Source organism: Chroicocephalus ridibundus, chromosome 1 (assembly GCF_963924245.1).
Source record: "Chroicocephalus ridibundus chromosome 1, bChrRid1.1, whole genome shotgun sequence".
NCBI classification, from domain to species: Eukaryota; Metazoa; Chordata; class Aves; order Charadriiformes; family Laridae; genus Chroicocephalus; species Chroicocephalus ridibundus.
In genome coordinates this window covers 32361060-32378222 of record NC_086284.1, presented here as the reverse complement: position 1 = coordinate 32378222, position 17163 = coordinate 32361060, and the positions used below count along the sequence as shown (strand labels likewise).

The following is a 17163-nucleotide window of genomic DNA, read 5'->3' as shown; positions in this document are numbered from 1 at the left end:
ATGTCTGACACAATTAGGTTAATGGCGTGAAGCCAGTGAAGTGTGGAGATGCAGGCAGACTGCTTTCTGCCCACGAGTCAGAGCCACGGTCATATTTGCCCTTGCTGTCAAAGAGAAGATAACAGCACTGACAATAGTGGCTAGAAGGATCTTTCTAGAAATAAAAACTGTCAGGCTCTCCTCGCATTCTGACGCCCGTAGGCAGCTGTCCTACAAAGTACTCCCACTTCCTAGAAATTTCAGTAGTTTTTCCTGGGCAGGGACAGAGAACTTTTCACAAAAAAAAAAAAACCTCCAACAACTTGGTCTAGTGAAAGATGTGAACTGCTGTGCTCCTCATGTAGGCAGTAGCATGGGAACATAAGGAGAGATCAGAACGAGGTCTCTCTGCAAGCGAGAATTCATCTCACATTACTTGAACAGCCCTAGAAAAGCCCCTAACTTGTTAAGCTTCTTGCAGCAGCTTCCCAAGTATAGGATTTTTCTGCCCATTTTCTTCCTGCTCCTTGCCTTCATTTTTGTGGCGTTTCTTTCCTAGTTCCTATCAGCCTGCTTCCAAGTTGTGTTTTAGGTCAACTGTACAAAGTCAATACTGGAATGAGTGGCACACTGTCCTCCTTGCCCATTGTTCTGGCTACATAATGGCTTACCTTACTCACTTCAAGTTTGTGATCAAGACCAAAGATGCCAAGTTTGATGTCACATCTATACACTCCTCCCACAACTGTTTCTCTTCTGCAGAGGTGTAGATACAGGCAATTTCCGCCTTGAACAATACCCTCTGTCATGTGGACTTACCTGTGGACCATATGGAAACTATTACTAAGTATTATTGAAAAAGAGCCTAGTTTGTAGAGACATGAAGCCTACTTTCATTAGGGCAGTCAGATTTTTCTTATTTATAGACTGGTTCTAGATTTTTATTTTCTACGCAGAAAAAAACCAAAACCAACCAACCAAACAAGAAACTCTCAGTCACAATCCTGTTCTTGTCTAATGTGGAAAAGGAGGTGACTAGGAGGGACTAGAAAACGCAGAGCAGATTAGATGGAACATTCTCATTAGTCAGATGAATGATCATCATGCAACCACCCATGCAAGGGTCAGACTCTGATTTCTCCCTGGCCCTGAGTGCCAGATTATCCAGTCTGTTAGGGATGTGCTATGCTGCATAAGCATGATAAAAAGTCAACCAGAGCTTTAAAGGTGCTAGCGATGCCTGGAGAGGACCCCTTAATACAAACCAGAAGCGCTGTGGAGGTGTAAGGAAGGTACCTGTCTACGACACCGCTCAGGTCCCAAAGCAGTCTGTGTTCACATGGCACTGCACCTAGTTTCACAGCCCTTGTCCCACATGCACCATTCTGTGAATTCAGTCAGGGTGGTTTGGGACATGAACTGTCAAGTCTGCACGGCTTGGGAGCATCCCCATCTGGGGAATCTCAGTATTGCGCGCCATTCCCGGGTACGGACATCCCTTCTGACATCTCACTTCCACAGAGATGGATGGGGAGAGGTCAGACAAGGGCACAAAATCCCCTTGCAGGTACATACATGGGGTATTGACGAAATAAGTGAAATTAGGCATTTAAGTAGGTGTTTGTCTACATGTGAAAAGTGTGCTGCCTAGTACTTTGAAGAAAACAAATTCCTCTGGAAGTGACCTATTTCTCTTCATTGGCTTTGAAAGGAGTCCAGAGAGATAAGTTTCCCAGCCTGGGTGTCTAAACTTCAGCAGCTTCAGCAGCTGGACCACTTGCTCATGAATCTTCTGCAAGAACCTTTCCTACGTGGGAGCGAGGGAGATCTCCTGGAGCACAGCCACAGTCCTCCAGCACAATGTCCCCAGTGCTGTGGAGGGCAGCAGACAGGCAGTTCATGACAAGGACCTTACTGCAACAGCTGTAGTGACACCCCAACCCCTGTCCCCTAGGCAGCGCACTCAAAATCAGGGCAGCTCCCTTCTGTGCAAGGGTTTTTTGCTAACCTGCAATGCAAAGGGGTGAGGGCTGGTCCTCGCACATTTCTTAACTGCATGGAAAAAGAAGAGAAAGCCAAGCTGTAATTGAGGAGCAGCCCTAAAATTAGTTCAAAAAACAGTGTGATGAATATCACGGAAAGGTTTCCTCTTATAACCAGATCTGTACAAATAGTGAGAAAAGCAAATAGCAAAGTCTCTCTGTTCCAGACTAAATAAATATTATGCTACTGAGGATGCTGTTGAAAGTTCAGCTTGCACTTGGCAAATAAAGAGATCAGATTAGCAGCAGGATTCATAGCCTTTTATATTTACTAACATATGCAAAACAACAAAGACAAAACTCTTACAGCACTTCACATCTTCATAGCACACAGTAAGGTGTAAACCGTATCTAGGCATATACCTCAACAAACCCCCACATCTTCTCAATAGCCCAGCAAGACCAAGCTTTAACCAGACACCTGCTCTGTGGGAAGGCTGGCTTCTCTATGTGTCCAACCATTTGCCTCCCCTACAAGCTGGCTAGATATGGCTGCGGTCTTCCGTCACTCCCACGAGAAGAGAAACCTGCAGCACATACATCACCATACAGCTATTGGACTATAAACCACTGCTATTTTTTGTTGGCTGGTGAAATGATCCAGAGCCCACACTCAGTTCCCTGAGCCACCTAAAACCCTTTCCACAGCCATTGCAAAGTTAGTCACAAGCTATACCATAAGCTTCCACCATTATCACCCATTAAAATTCTTCCTTACTTACAGAATGTTTAAACATATGTTATTATATCATGGCTGATATAATCATGGCTGACAATGTGGGTGGGGAGGTGAATAAGACTTTTTTGGTCCATTTACTTCTTCCAGTGCCCAAAAGCTTTGCCAAAAATGCAAGAAAGGAAGCAATCACTCAAACAATCCAATAAACATTTTCTTCATGTGGGTGATCTCACGATACAGCAACCACAGTAACTATAATAGTTACTAAAAGAAACTTTTCTACCCCAGATAAATGATCTTATCCCACAAGAAATGTTTGTCTAGCAGAAATAGGCAGTACACTGAGACAGTTACATTATCTGCAGTTTATTGGTTAGTATCACAAAGCTCCTTCAAGAATGAGGAATTTGGAGGCATCTGTCTATAGAGGAGAATACTATCATAAGCCTGGACACAGTTTCCCTACCACCCACGTGTAGGCTTCTCCTTTAACAATGAAGAGAGACACCATGCAATGTGAATCACCCTGAGGATGCCCGTCTTTTTCCATGGACTAAGGCAGGCAGATGACTAGGTCAGCAAAGCTCCTCACGGAACAGTGCTCAGAAGAGTGCCTAATATTAAGGAAAATTCATTCTGTCCGATACCTGTTTGGTATGCTCACCGTTCCCCTGGAAGACAAAATGGAGCTGCACACAGGTCTTCACTCAACAAACTGCTCCCTGCTTTCACGCATAGCCAATCTCCATTATTCTTTTTCAAATCTTCTTTCAGGCAAATAATTTCCTTTAAACTTTTCCCCAAGTGGAGACTTTTCCTCTATCCTGCGCCTGTACTCGGGGCCGGTGACTAATGCCTCTGGCTTTTTTTACCTAGAAGTTAGCACTACTGAGTTCTCAGGGCAAAAAATCTGTTTCTCTCATATGTTCAGTGCAGACTTGTGTAGAGTGAGAGTGGAAGGAGAAGATGACATAGCCATTGTTTATAGTAGTACAGATCTTCCTGTATTCCTGCACTGCCTTATCCTAAATATTCTCCAAACTTAGCTGACTGTCTAAGGACAATAGGCAGATCCTGGATCTCAATAGTAAGAGGCATTTTCACTGTGGTTTCCTGACAGCAGCAGGAAAAAAGTGGACTTTTGAGCAAGACAAAGAAATAGGGTAGGGACCCTGAAGATGAGCTAAAGGAGGTCCAGCCATGGCAGTTTAAAAAAAGATACTTGTAAAAAAAAAAATAATCCCCTTAGGTACATGAGCCAAAAAGAAAGGATGGAAGATGGCAATTTATACGAAAATCGGAACAAAATAAAGGGATGGTGTAACCTTGGATGGGATAAGAGGATCCTCTGCTTTTCTATTAATCACTCCATCCCTTTCTTACGTGTTTGAGAGCTTCCTTACCCTCTGCAACCAACATTTGAACTAATGGCTCATATTCAGAGCAATAACAGAGAGGTAGATTTTGAAGAGTGTGTATCTGCATTTTCCATGGACAGTAAGCTCTAAAAACCTTGTCAGTTTTATGTAGGAATCTAAACACAGACGTAGATACCTAACTTTAAATGGATAGGCTTGAAAGTGATTGTCTAAATGTAGGATGACTTTTTTATTTGATAAATCCCAGGTGAATAAACTTGGCATCTGAATCATTACTCCATGCACAGAACTTCTGGAGAGCAGTTATGGGAGCAACTTCTGGGCAAGAAGTAGTAACCTGTAAAACTTCTTTTCACATTCTTTGAGGAAAGGCAAGTGCTTAAAATCATGTATTTTGCTTCTTGCTTTGACAGCCTTGGAATAAAATTTTTACAAGTTTTTAGACTTTTTTTTTTCTCTTAAGTTTTTCTTAAGAGTTTTTGTGGCTGTTATAGCTATAGCATTATTGTGGAAAATAGCTAAAAAGGAACTATTTATGAGATCAGTCCTGCAAATACAGAATACTGCCCACAGTGCATATTCCAAAAAGACTGTGTAGATCCATATTATACTATAAAGTAATAGGCCATAGTAAATAGTCCCAAAAATGCCGACATGCACACACAATTTTAAGGGTATAAAGGATGTACACATCCAAAATGAAATGTAACATTTTTACATAGTAGTGCCATTAGCTGAACAGATAAAAATAATGAATCGTGTTGCCTTAGAGTTAAGATTAACAGTGCATTTTCAGACAATGAACGTAACTGTTTCATTGGTTTCACGCATTTCTGTTTTGCCCAGAATCCGTATCTAAACAGTTTCATGAAAGTCACACACCATTTCTTTGAGCATAAACAACATTCCTCACTCACAGGCAAGAACATGCTGATCAGCTTCCTTGAATAGCTAGTTAAAGGAGAGATGATGAATTTTTTCCCCATTCTCTGTGGAGTGGCATTTTTTTACACGCTAGCGTGCTGTGATGAGCACTTTATGATGCATAGCTGACTGGCTGTAATACCACTTGATCCTTTATTAAGAGGCAAGAGGCTGCAGCCTATCGTGTAACTCCATTACTGGGATTTGGATTAAGAGTGTCTTGCACATGTTATCGTCTTTCTTTTAGCTGCTGCATGTTAGGTGCCTTGAGAATAGCTCTTGGAAACCTTCTTCTCAAGTGGTCCTTTTATTGCCCATCTGGGCTCTTCGAAAGGATCTATTTGCCAGTGAGCTGCATGGGCCCAAATCTGGGGGGAAATCCAGCAATCAACAGAGAAAAAGAGTAGGTTTCGAAGGAAATGTTTCCATTTCATTTCCATCTGCATTGCAAAACCTGATCCCGGCCACTAGAGTAAATGCTTTTATTTGCATAATTATTTCTAGGTTTATCCTATAAAGATTTTACCTGCTATACTATGGCAGTGACTGTTTTCCCAAGAGATCTCTTACAGTAGGTATAACAGCGGGTACAATAGCAGTTAGGCCTTTTCCTTTCATCTTTGAGAGCTGTTGGGTTTTTAAAGTTTAAAGACAGCTTGCTTGCTCCTGCTTTCTCCTGGGGTATGGGGCTTCCTCCTGCAGCGCACCCCTCCCGCCCTGAGTCACACAGCCCCTGTGCAGCCAGCACATCGGCCACGTGGAACTTTATGGGAAGGAGTAAAATTAATGGGGAGGAGGGAAATGAGGGTTTAGACCCCCCTCCTCCCTTCTGTCACAACAGAGAAGCCAGATTGATGCCATTATTCCAGCTGTGGCCCAAGGGAAACAAGGCAGAGGCCCAGTGGGACCAGGTAGGGCTGTGCTTGGCCAGGCCAAATGCTGTAGCATGACAGAGAGAAGATATATTTCAAGCTCATTGTCATGAACAGGACCTTCTTCTTCCTGAAGGGCAGAATGTTTAAATCCAGCTGGGTTTCTTTGCACTTGCGAGCAGCTGGGCTTTGATTTGTGCATCAAATAGCTTGGAGCTAAGAGGTGCAATTAGCAACTTTGATAGATGGACATTATCTCTTGACATGTCTTCCATGATAATCGATACTGTTACCTTTATTCTTCCAGACAATCCTTTTCCCCTCTATTGGCTTTGCATGGCATGCAAACCAAATCCATGCCCATCAAATCCAACCAACATACTCAGAGAGGATATAACCACCCAGCTGTGCGCAGGATGATAACCTATAAACCACGAGAGGCCAGCTCCAGGCCGTAGTGCTGCCAGCCACTAGTGTGGGGGTTTTGGCAGATTCATCAAGAAGCTTTTCTTACATCACAAAACTCTGACTGAGGCATAGCAGAGCTGAGGACAACAACCAGTAGATGCTCTGTCACCTACACGGTGCCGCTTTCCAGGGGGAATTAAATTAGAGTGTAACTGCTGCCAAGACAGCTTCCCTGTTTCATTAAGACTTTTTTCCCCATCACTAGCTATGGGATGCTACTAGAATGTGTGGCGTTCGCAAAATCAGACGCATGTTCTCGTAGTCAAACTGTTACCACAGCCAGACAGAGGTGGGCTAAGCGTACCTTTGCTCTGATCCGCTTTGTACGCTCCTATGATCCCTGGCCCTTTTAAATATCAAAGCTGCATCTTGAGATAAATCAGGGAAGCTGCCTTGTCCTTATGCTTTTCTTAAACATCTGCCTTTGGCCACTAAATGAGACAGATACTGGGCTAGATGGATCTTGGACATGAGCTAGGACAACCATTCTTATAGTCTCTAACAAAAGAAGACTGCAGAGCAGCCAGGGATTCCAGGAGGCACTGCTGTTCGAAGGGAAGGCACTCACACGCTCCAGTGATGGGCAGCCATCCAGAACGCTAAGGTAGATGGATGGCAATAAACTCCGGAGATAAGCAGATGGCTCCCAAGCTACAGAACGAGTTCACAACAACAAATACTAATGGTCTCGAGCCATTTTATGAACTTCTCACAAAATGCCAGAGCCAGCTATTACATGTCTGAGCTTCTTAAACTTCAAAGCTGTTTTCTTAAAGTTGATTTACACAAGCCAAAAGAAGTTATGTAATTTTCAGTTAAAACTTGCAGACCACAGAAATAGCATCCAAATCTTTTTCCTAATAATCCTTTCTGGCTAATGGATTTTTGGGCCAAGTTTCTGCCCTTCATACTTTTATATAGCCCAGTTACAGCTTTGCAGCTTTTTCAGTGCAGTTTGAGAACAGCAGCTGAAGTTAAATTGAATCTGGGCTGCTGTGGTCCTGTCGTCTGCCCTGGAGGATCCAGGTACTGCCAGCCATGCTGTTTTGTCCCTCTGTGTTTTCTTGATGCTGGAATTTGTGCAAGCAGAAGGTGAATCTTTCCAGGAAACTAATTTGGCTGAAGACAGACTGCTTCTTTCTTGCTCTGGGCTGGTTTTCAGGCAGATCAGCTCCTTCAAATTCTCCAGGTAGTGCGGAGATGAGGAGGTGGACATGCATGGTCAGGGACAGGAGAGAAGGGCAGAATTTGCGGCCTTGTGTTAGCTGAGTATTAGCCGCTGAGGAGCTCTGCTGCTAGCAAAAGTATGAGACACCCTGCTTCTGCAGGTCATTGGATGATGCAGTTCGCAGGTTTAGTTGAGACCTTTAATTTGATCCATAAGCTCTCAGAAGAGGCCACCCTGGTACAAATGGATCAACCAGAAAACTGGGATGGTTTACATTCTTTCAGCAATTTGCCTGCTGTGAGAGGACATTAAAGAACCGCCTGGCCCATACGTCAGGGCAGAGTGTTTCTCCACCTTTTAAGTCCCGGTGATGTTCTTTCTATGGTTCCTGTACCAGACTCTGCTTTCATTCCTTGCCAATTTTTTAACAGAAGCACACGTTTATATCAAGTACAATTTCTGTCTCGCATCCGCCTCTCCCCGTGCTGATCATCAGCAGTGACGCCTCTGAAGCAAAACACTCTTGATTCACAATTCACTGGCAATCATTGCCTCCCAGCATTCTCAGCACAGGCAGAGACATCATGTATACAGGGTTGCTCCTGACATGAGAGAAGGGATATTTTAACTTTTCTTCTCTCATCATATCAGTAAAAGGAGTAGATATAGCCTCAGTCTAACGAGGGAGGGGAAAGGAAGGCTGCATAAACCTACTCTACGTAGGAGTTTCTACACCAGCCAGAGTAAATGGGACATTAACATCTCCTTCTACACCGGTAAATCTGCTCTTGTTTACAGGTATCAGAAGTGGAAACAGAATCAAATTTCTTCTAGCAAAAAATATTTAAGTTTTATTTCTATGATCTACTTCACTATGTTTACCATGGGTTAGATTATGCATAAAACAGGCATTCCTGCTGTTTGCTTGATAAATCCGTTGCTAAAACTCACAACTACTGGATGAAGATTTTTAGTAAAAACATTTAAACCTAATAGGACCATCTGACTGTCAATCTTATGATTAAAAATTTATATCACAGGTAATTCAAAACTGGATTTTAAAAAATGTGGTAGAACAATTAAGAAATAAAATCTCCCTTTGAGATCCAACAGTGTTTTAAAGGTAGCTGCTTTCCAGAGTAAAATGTTTTACTGTCACGACCAGCTGCAAAGGAAAAAAAATGAAGGCCCTTTTCCCCTTCTGAAGAGTCTACACATTAAAGCTGCTATAATGTTTACTGCTGCTGCCATAGGAGTTCCTCTTTGAACACCAGTGGGTACAGGATTGTTCCTTGAAAATAAATGTTTCCTCTTCCTTGTAAAGCACACTATTTCATGAAAAACTTAATTTAATAGGAGTTGCCATGGTTACCGTCATAGGAGTGCTTTTGTGAGTATGATGATCATTCACTGAGTGTATGCGAAGGGCTCGGGATGCGTACCAGAAGCCAGAACCGTCTCACTGACCTCATAAAAGTGACACCAAGTCTGTTACTTGCTTTCCTGTTAAACTTTTTACACAGGGGGCACCACAAGACACTTGCTAGCACTCCTAAAGTGACAATCGAAACATTTCCACTGTGCTTAATGGATCTGTGCCAATACACTCTTAACACTTCCATCAAGGGAGAAACCAAGCAAACACTTCAGCATCACCTAGCACGCACTCTGGCTCAAGCATTGCCTCCCCAACTCAACAAGTCCACAAAAGACAACTACGTTCTGCGTCCATCAGCCAGCACAGATCAGAGTAGCCTCTAGCCAAGTGGGCTAAAAGTATCTGGAAATATACGCAAATTTGCAGATCTCCATCCAGGCACCGAGACCTTGAAAGCACCTCTCCAGTCCCAATGGAGTCCCAGATGGCGTTGTTTGGATTGTGCTGGTGCACTCGCTCTTGCAGGGCACCAAAGGAGAGGTGCAGTGTAACACCAGCAGCTGTTGACCAGAAAAAGGAGAATTCACCTGCATGACCTCCACATCCCTTCACATAACTGCGGCATGTAGCCCTCGTACACCAGGCTTTCCACATTTAGGTCTGTCTAAACTGCTGCTAAGCTCTTCTAGGTTCCCTCACACCAGTGAGGGCCAGGTCAAGATTTGGAGCAAAGGCTCACCTCTTGTGCTTTAATTGGGATGTAAGTACCGATCAGTCCACTCACAGAGCCTGGGGATTGATTCCTTATTGACTGGCACAGAGCCATTGTCCTAAAGTCCAAGCCTGGGGGCTGATCCTGGCACCTACATGCAGCAAACTCATTGATCACATCCGCTGAAAAGATCTGGGTGAATGGGATCATTTGCAATGTGAAGGCAACAGGAATTCCTTCAGAGTTACCTTGACTTCACGTCCCCTGAGAAGAGCTTTCCATCACTCATCTTAGTCAAGCCTCCAACCAGATGGTGGCACAGAGATCGTGTGCAGCTCTGCTCCCCCTTGTACTCCCATTGAGTTGAGGGCTTCAGGATGATACAGAAAGGGACTCCAAATACTCAAGTTTTTATAGCAGTTGTTACTGAGTGCTAGAAGTTTTCAATAAAAAATTTAATATACTAGAATTCAAGTAAAAAAGAGCAATCTGCTTATAAAATACATATTTGCTGCACTGCACCATGAACTTTGGTAGGACTGTGCATGCTCGGGTTTTCAAATGAAACTTAAAAGAGTGGGACCTGGGAACCAAATTCCTTGAAACTCCACTGAAAACCCTCGCCTCAGTGCTTTGAAGAAACAGCTTTTTATTGCATAGTTGTATTTTACCTCAAAATTGTAGAATTTTAGGAGGTTGGGTGTCTGGCTTGAGACCTACCACAAATGAAGCTGACCTCATCATAACCCGTAAAAAACCCCAACAACCCAACAGTCTATGTGAGAAACTGCCACAAATATTTTGGCAACATTAACCAGTCTGAAAGTCAGCCTTTTAGGGCTGACCTAGCATGAAGAGTGAACCACATGCCAAGCCGTAACTCCCCTCCTCCTTCCAAAACTGCAATTGTCTCCAATTTTTTTTAATCCACAACCCAGCGTCTTAAGTCCAGTAGTGAATGTTAACAAAGTCTTGACCTGCAGAGTGCTAATTTCCTCCGGGACCACTAAAAGAGAGAACCTTTTCTATAAATGCCAGATCCTGTAAACCGAGAAGTTCATCACTGCAACACCTAGAGTGGGACGGGAAGTGCCAGGAATGGAATCCAGAACCCCTTATTAGGGGTGAGATTCTGCCTCCAGACTCAGGTAGCAGAGGATGGAGACAGCATGATTATAGTCCATTTTGCAAAGTTTTAGTCGAGAATAAAAAATCCCATCCTTTAATGTCTTTGTCTGTTCTTCATCTGCAGTCCTGAACCTCTGCTAAGCTGAGTTCATGTTCTGCCTCAAAAACTGGAAGGACTCTTTCACTTACAGTATAATGCCAAAAGGAATTGCAGTGGCATCTGTCCCCTTTTCTTTTGGAATTGCGCAGAAAAAGGGAGAGATCCAAAACGCTGCATGAAAAGAACTGAACTGAGTACTTTTTTTTTTCCCAGCACCACAACCTTACCACCACCAGAATTTCGGCTGCATGAAAAGGGACACATTTCCCTCCTCTCTCCCTACCCTACAGTGAAGCTCTGCCACTGTATAGAAAGAAATACAGGGGAGAGGCTAGAAATATCCCGTAAGTGATACCAGAATCGGTAGGACGTTCACATGGGGGCAATGATCAAAACAGCTACTTCTTTTCGCTTACTCCTCTTCGGGCTGGAGAGCCAGACTCACACTCTTCTGCTCATACCCCCTCCTCGCAGCTGGTGCCGGAAAGATGATAGCCCAGCAGGCAGAACTCAGGGAGCAGAAGAGAGATTGAAATTTGAACCCAGGAGTGTATTCATCGGGGAGATCGATGCTTCTCTTTCCTCTTCTGTTTTAGCACATGTATGATCCAATGCGGTTCAGCTTTCAGCTTTCCACTCCGCCTTTCTTCAGCTGGAGGCTGCAGCTATCACCCTCCTGCCCCGTGTTCTCAGGTACTAAGACCATTGTGTGAGGGACGAGGAGGAGGTCCTGCTGCCCGCATTTCCTTCTGCGAGGACAGAGGTTATAGCGGCTGGAGGCTGCAGTGAGGTGGGTGCTTAACCTTGCTGATAGGAGCTGAGAAGGTTGACCTTGTACACAATCTGGACGTACAGCACCAGGCACATCTAAAGCTTCCTTTGGAAGGTAGACACCTCCTAATTAGCTGCCGTGTAGGACTTATCAGGCTAACAGGTTTGAAAACAGTCATAAAAATTCACTTTACATCCTCTTCTTAAGTCCTATTTTAGATCTGGCCCTAGACAACTAGAAGTGAGAGAACTCCCCGCAGAACTAGCATTAGTTTCATGTCCTAGCGTTAGTTTGGTTTTGACAACAGAGCGGCTTACTTGTTTGACTTCTTTGAAGATGTCTCCTGATACTTTTGTGTCTGACAGTCTTTGTGACCACTGCTATTAAATGCTATTTAGTTAAAGGCTTGAAATTTGGGGAAATTTATCCTAGGAATATTTTCACTATAGCCTTATCTGTAAACCAGTATCACAGCCTCATAAGTATAAGAAAGTAATTAAAACTTACCTTCTCTCTTCAGCAAACCCCACAGAGGAGCTAATGTGAATCTCAGGTAACAGAGAAAATCTAAATAAAGGCCAAGACTTAACACCTCATTCATTAAAATCTCTGAAATTCTTGGAATTTAATGCAGAGAAGTCTCCTTTTCACCATAATTATGTGAAAGAGCAGAATAAAACAGAGTTAAATGAGGCAAATATATAAATAAGAGAGCCTAGAGTTTGTGGTAGCTTTACTTACTATCTTAATTATATATTTCCTTCGAATGTTTCTTTTTTCCCTCCCTGGGACAGATGGAATAAATTAATCTTAAATGCAGCATAAAATCTATTCCAGATCCTCTCATATGCCAGCGCTTAAACACAGCTAACTAGAACAATAAAAGTCAGAGATGGAAAAGATCTATTAGCTGACCACCTAAAATTTTACGTACAAAAATGTATCAATTTAACTAAACCTATTTCTAAATATTTAAGGAGGTTTGGTTACATCTTAAATCAGTTCAACAGTGGCGAGAGTCAATTTATTCCACTTTGAAATCACACTTTAAAGCAAATGGAAGTGACCTGCTTTTAAGCACAGTTGCACTAACTAAATAAACGCATGTGTGTAGACCAAGAATCAGAGTGACGGCAAGGTCTGGCCAGTCCTGGTAACAGGGACTACCGATACCTCCTTTGGGGGGCTCAGCGTCCTCCACTGCCATTGCAGTTGACGGAGAATAAATATTTACCTGTTCCCAAAACAGATGCCCAAGCTGAGAACCAAGATATACTGAACTGATGTCTCTCTCGAGCCTTGGAAGAACCTCTTAAACATCACATTATGTGTGAGAACACGTTAATGCCTCTTACCTGAATAGGATGATTCAGATATAAGCCAGCTGAGAACCACACTTACTTCTCTAGCCAGGCACAGCATTTTGGTCCCAGTCCTAAAAGAAATCACATGCATTTAATTTTGTGAGTAAATTGGTTTAGATGGCAATTTACCAGTCACAAAGGACAGAAGAGTTTGTTTCTGTATATTCTGAACGACGACTATGCAGATGCCTGTACAGGAGTGTTCTGTATGAGCACTTTTTACAGCAGTTTGTCCAACCTAGCTTTTAACAACTTGCTGGGGGAAAGACGGAAGAGGGATTGTAGTTAAAGGGGCTTATTCCATACCTAAAGCCTTATATTTATGGGAATGTTTATGTGCAATCCTCCATGTAAACCGAAGTATCATTTATACTGCTTTCAGAATGACATGCGTGCAAACCTAGTCAGATACTCAAAACAGATTAAACACCAGCTTTCCTCTACAATGATTTTTGTTGAATTCTTGATGAATAATAGAGACTGAAAGTTTCTTCTAAAGATCACTGGAGACACACGGTGGACTGACCTCCTGTGAATGCCAAGAGGCCACAGGACTGCACAGGAGCCCAGCGTCTCTCCACAGCAGAGCAGTGGGAATTCGCCGGTTTCTATATATAACATTTTCTATAATGAACATTTCTGGGTTTGGTGCCTGCTCGTTGTTCCTCCAATATGCTAACAACACTTTGACAGCTCTTCCCAAGGTGTTCTCCTTTCCTTTGATTTTACAAGCGTCCTTCCCGCATCCAGATTATTTTAGGGAAGCAGGGCCATACACTATCAGAGACAACAGTGGCATGAACTACACCCAGCACGAGCCTATGTTAAACGATCTTAGACGTTACTTCTGTATGCCTATATACTGCTTAATGTACCGCTCACAAGCACGAATGTGTCTTGAAATGAAGCACATCAATGCCATGCAATACAGACATAGCCAAAAAAGTACTGGTAGAAAACAAAACCAGTTTAACACTCCTTATGTCAATGTAAGATTGTCTTGTGCAGTATATTTTTACATTCTTGTCCATCTTATGTCTCAGATATTGAGATTTTCACTGTTTTTCTTCTTTTTTTTTTATAAGGCAAAAATAATAATAAGCAGAAAATAATACAGGATACAGGATACAGGAGCTTATCCACAACTTTTCACTGCACTCTCACGTTATTGAATATGACTGTCCCACTGCCAGTAGGCTTTCCTACATCAGCGTTTTCTTCACAGGCAGCATTCAAAATGCTCCTTTTTGCACCCCATTGGGTTTTTTGGTCATCATTACAGAAATTCTCATGGGGTTGGAAAACCATCCGCTGCCCGCTTCTGGGTGTAATTTCAAAAGGATTATATTTGATGCAATGAGCAAGTGCCAGGCAGCACTAAAGTGAGACTGAAGAAAGCTCCGCACAGAGCAAGACTTCAAATAAGGGGCTGTGAGAGCAGATCCTCCAAAACCAGATGGGTAGCGGAGGACGTCCATCCATCATCTCTTAACTTTCCCTGGATATGGGGCGCCGTACCTCCCAGCCCTCCTTCCACCTGGAAAAACAAAAATGATCTCATGAAGGTGCCGAAGTAGTTTCTAAAATACGAGCATCTAAACACGGCGGCCTGTCGACAAGCGTGGATGAAAGGTTTTTCTCTGCCGGACGGAGCTATTTCGAGGGGACCGGGCGAGGCAGGCGCTTCCCTTTCCCTTCCGACCGGGCTCCCCCGCGGCGGCAGAAGGGAAGGGGGGGGCTCGGCGGGGCGGGGGGGCCGGGCCGGAGGAGCGGCTCCGAGCCCCGGGCAGGCGGGCCGGGGCGGGCCGGGCGGCGGCGGCCGCAGCCTCCCGCAGACGGCGGAGCGGCGGCGGCAAAGGCAGAGGCAGGTCGCGGCAGCCGCCGCTCCCCCGCGGGAGGGCGGGCGCGGAGCCCCGCCGCCGCCGCCGCCGCCATGGAGAAGCATGCCGGCGGCGAGGACGACTGCGTGGACTCGGGAGCCGAGACGGGCGGGTGAGTGGCGGGGGTGGGGGGGTGTCTCTTACCTTCCGCCTCCTCCCCGGGCCGGGCCGGGCCGTGGCGGCGAAGCGGCGGGGAGCTCCCTCCCGGGCCGGAGCGCCCGCCCGGCGGCTGCACTTGTTGCCGGCGGCCGCGTCCCGGCAGTGGCGGGGCTGGGACCGCGGGTGGGCTGCGTGTCCCCTGGGCTGAGCTCCCCTCCGACGGACGGAGGTTGGGGGGGGTGGGTGGGGGAGGGCGTTCTGTGTGATCCCCTTGGAGATGGGGAGCGCGCCTTCCCAGGGGCGTCACCGTGCTTGGAAAGCAGCGGGGAATTGACCCTCTCCTTGGGTTGAGTAGGGGAAAGCTCCTCCAAAAGGAAGCTGAGGGGAGACCTTATCGCTCTCTACAACTACCTGAAAGGAGGTTGTAGCGAGGTGGGGGTCGGTCTCTTCTCCCAAGGAACAAGCGATAGGACAAGAGGAAACAGCCTCAAGTTGTGCCAGGGGAGGTTTAGATTGGATATTAGGAAAAATTTCTACACCAAAAGGGTTATCGAGCATTGGCACAGGCTGCCCAGGGAAGTGGTGGAATCACCATCCCTGCAGGTATTTAAAAGACAGGTAGTCGTGGTGCTTAGGGATATGGTTTAGTGATGTTTTTTGGCAGTGTTAGGTTGATGGTTGGGCTCAATGATCTGAAAGGTCCCTCCCAACCTAGGCGATTCTATGCTTCTATGATCATCCCCTTTCTACACGTGAGGAGGAAGACACTAAGAGACCGTGGCTGTGGGCTTTAAGTTTGAGCTCCAAGGCCGTTGTGCTGCCTCAGCAGTGGGGCCCAGCACCGTGTTTTAGGGGCCGTAGACACTATTGGTCAGGGCTTGGTGCTGCACCATCACTGTATCCCAGCATAACTTGTGTTGAGGATCGTCTGGAAGCATGCCCAGATACCTAATGCTGTCCTTGTGGCAGTGACACCTGGACAACATCAGGCAGACAGAGCTGACTCCTTAGAAGCGCCATGAGAGAGCCACAAAAGCAGGTTAAATTTGTAAGTACCCTGAAATTGAGTGGCTGTTGTCATGAGGCTCATTGTACCGACCTATGAAATGCTGCAAACTCTGGTGGTGGTTGTCCAACCTGTAAGTGACATGTAAGAGTCAAGGAGAATGACTTTTTTTTTTTTCCGACTTCGTGACCCTGCTGCCAGAGGTGTGCTATATTTGTTAGTTGGATGACTTCTGCTAAGATCATGGAGCTGCAAGAGTGATCCGTGGGATCCCCAGTTCAGCTCCCACCTTCAGCCCGTCTCTGTGGGAGTGGGACGGAAGTGCTTTCCAGCCTGTCCTACATGCTGCTGCCGTGTCATCTTGTTAGTGAGCCTTTGCTCCTTCTCTAGCTCCAGACAAAAAGAGGTTGCCCGCTCATTTTAACACTGTTCTCTCCTAGGTCTTCGTTCTGCTCCCTTCTTGCTTTCCCAACTGTATTTCTCCCGGCACCTTCTCTGGTGTATTTCCTTTGGTCTCTAGTCTGACTGTTGCATGGGCACAGGTCAGACAGCGTTCCTGTTCGTTCTTTGACTCTTTCTCTTCTTCCTACCTTAAAAGCACATGCTGAGCTTCAGGGAAAAAGCAGGTACCCTAATCTCAGACTGATGCTGGTGAGTAATAGCACCTACTGTTCCATCAGGGCACCACACTGATGTATGAGACCGAGAGGATAACAAAACTGTAAAGACCATTCTTTTTTGCAAAGTGGCGTCAGGTGCACAGCACCGAAACTGAAGTAGCGATATTACAAATTTAACAAAAAAACAGTGGAAATGGAATGCAGCGATCTTTTCCATACATCCAACTACTAATTAAAATCAAATTTTTTAATCTCTTCTGTGGTCTGGGAAGTTAAGGATTTTTTCCCTAACCTTAAATAGTTGTAGTATTGTGGTCACACCTAATGGGGAAAGTTTTAAAATGTTTTATGTGACACGAACTTAAAGGAAAAATCCAGGCCTCTTTCCAGATAGTGGGATAACAGGGTTCATTTTTGGGGAATGTGGGTAAAAGGAAGACAAAGTAGCCAGTGAATTCATGTCTGGTCCAAAGCTCAAAAAATCCTTGATTGGTCAAGTCACTCTTCATTTGCTGTGTTTATCTGGAATAGGAAAACCTGGGTTTCCTTGGGAGGCACACTCAGAAGGATGTGACACAGCTGGTGACATTAGC

The 17163-nt window shown here is 44.8% G+C and overlaps 2 protein-coding genes across 4 annotated transcripts in view; one reads left to right on the top strand and one right to left on the bottom strand.

Annotated features, from left to right (window-relative positions):
* C1H13orf42 (chromosome 1 C13orf42 homolog) overlaps positions 1 to 13038 on the bottom strand; it is a 33374-nt gene extending 20336 nt beyond the window's left edge. Inside the window, exon 1 of the transcript XR_010072065.1 lies at positions 12957 to 13038. The gene's annotated coding sequence lies outside the window, so the exon portion shown is untranslated. The remainder of the gene's footprint in view (positions 1 to 12956) is intronic.
* Positions 13039 to 14770: 1732 nt separating this feature from the next.
* FAM124A (family with sequence similarity 124 member A) overlaps positions 14771 to 17163 on the top strand; it is a 48564-nt gene continuing 46171 nt past the window's right edge. For 2 of the 3 annotated variants that reach the window (XM_063333763.1, XM_063333756.1), the window contains exon 1: positions 14771 to 14957. In XM_063333763.1, coding sequence (XP_063189833.1) covers positions 14909 to 14957 — 49 coding nt within the window. In that variant the 5' untranslated portion in view covers positions 14771 to 14908. The remainder of the gene's footprint in view (positions 14958 to 17163) is intronic. The other variant, XM_063333773.1, reaches the window with a different exon arrangement.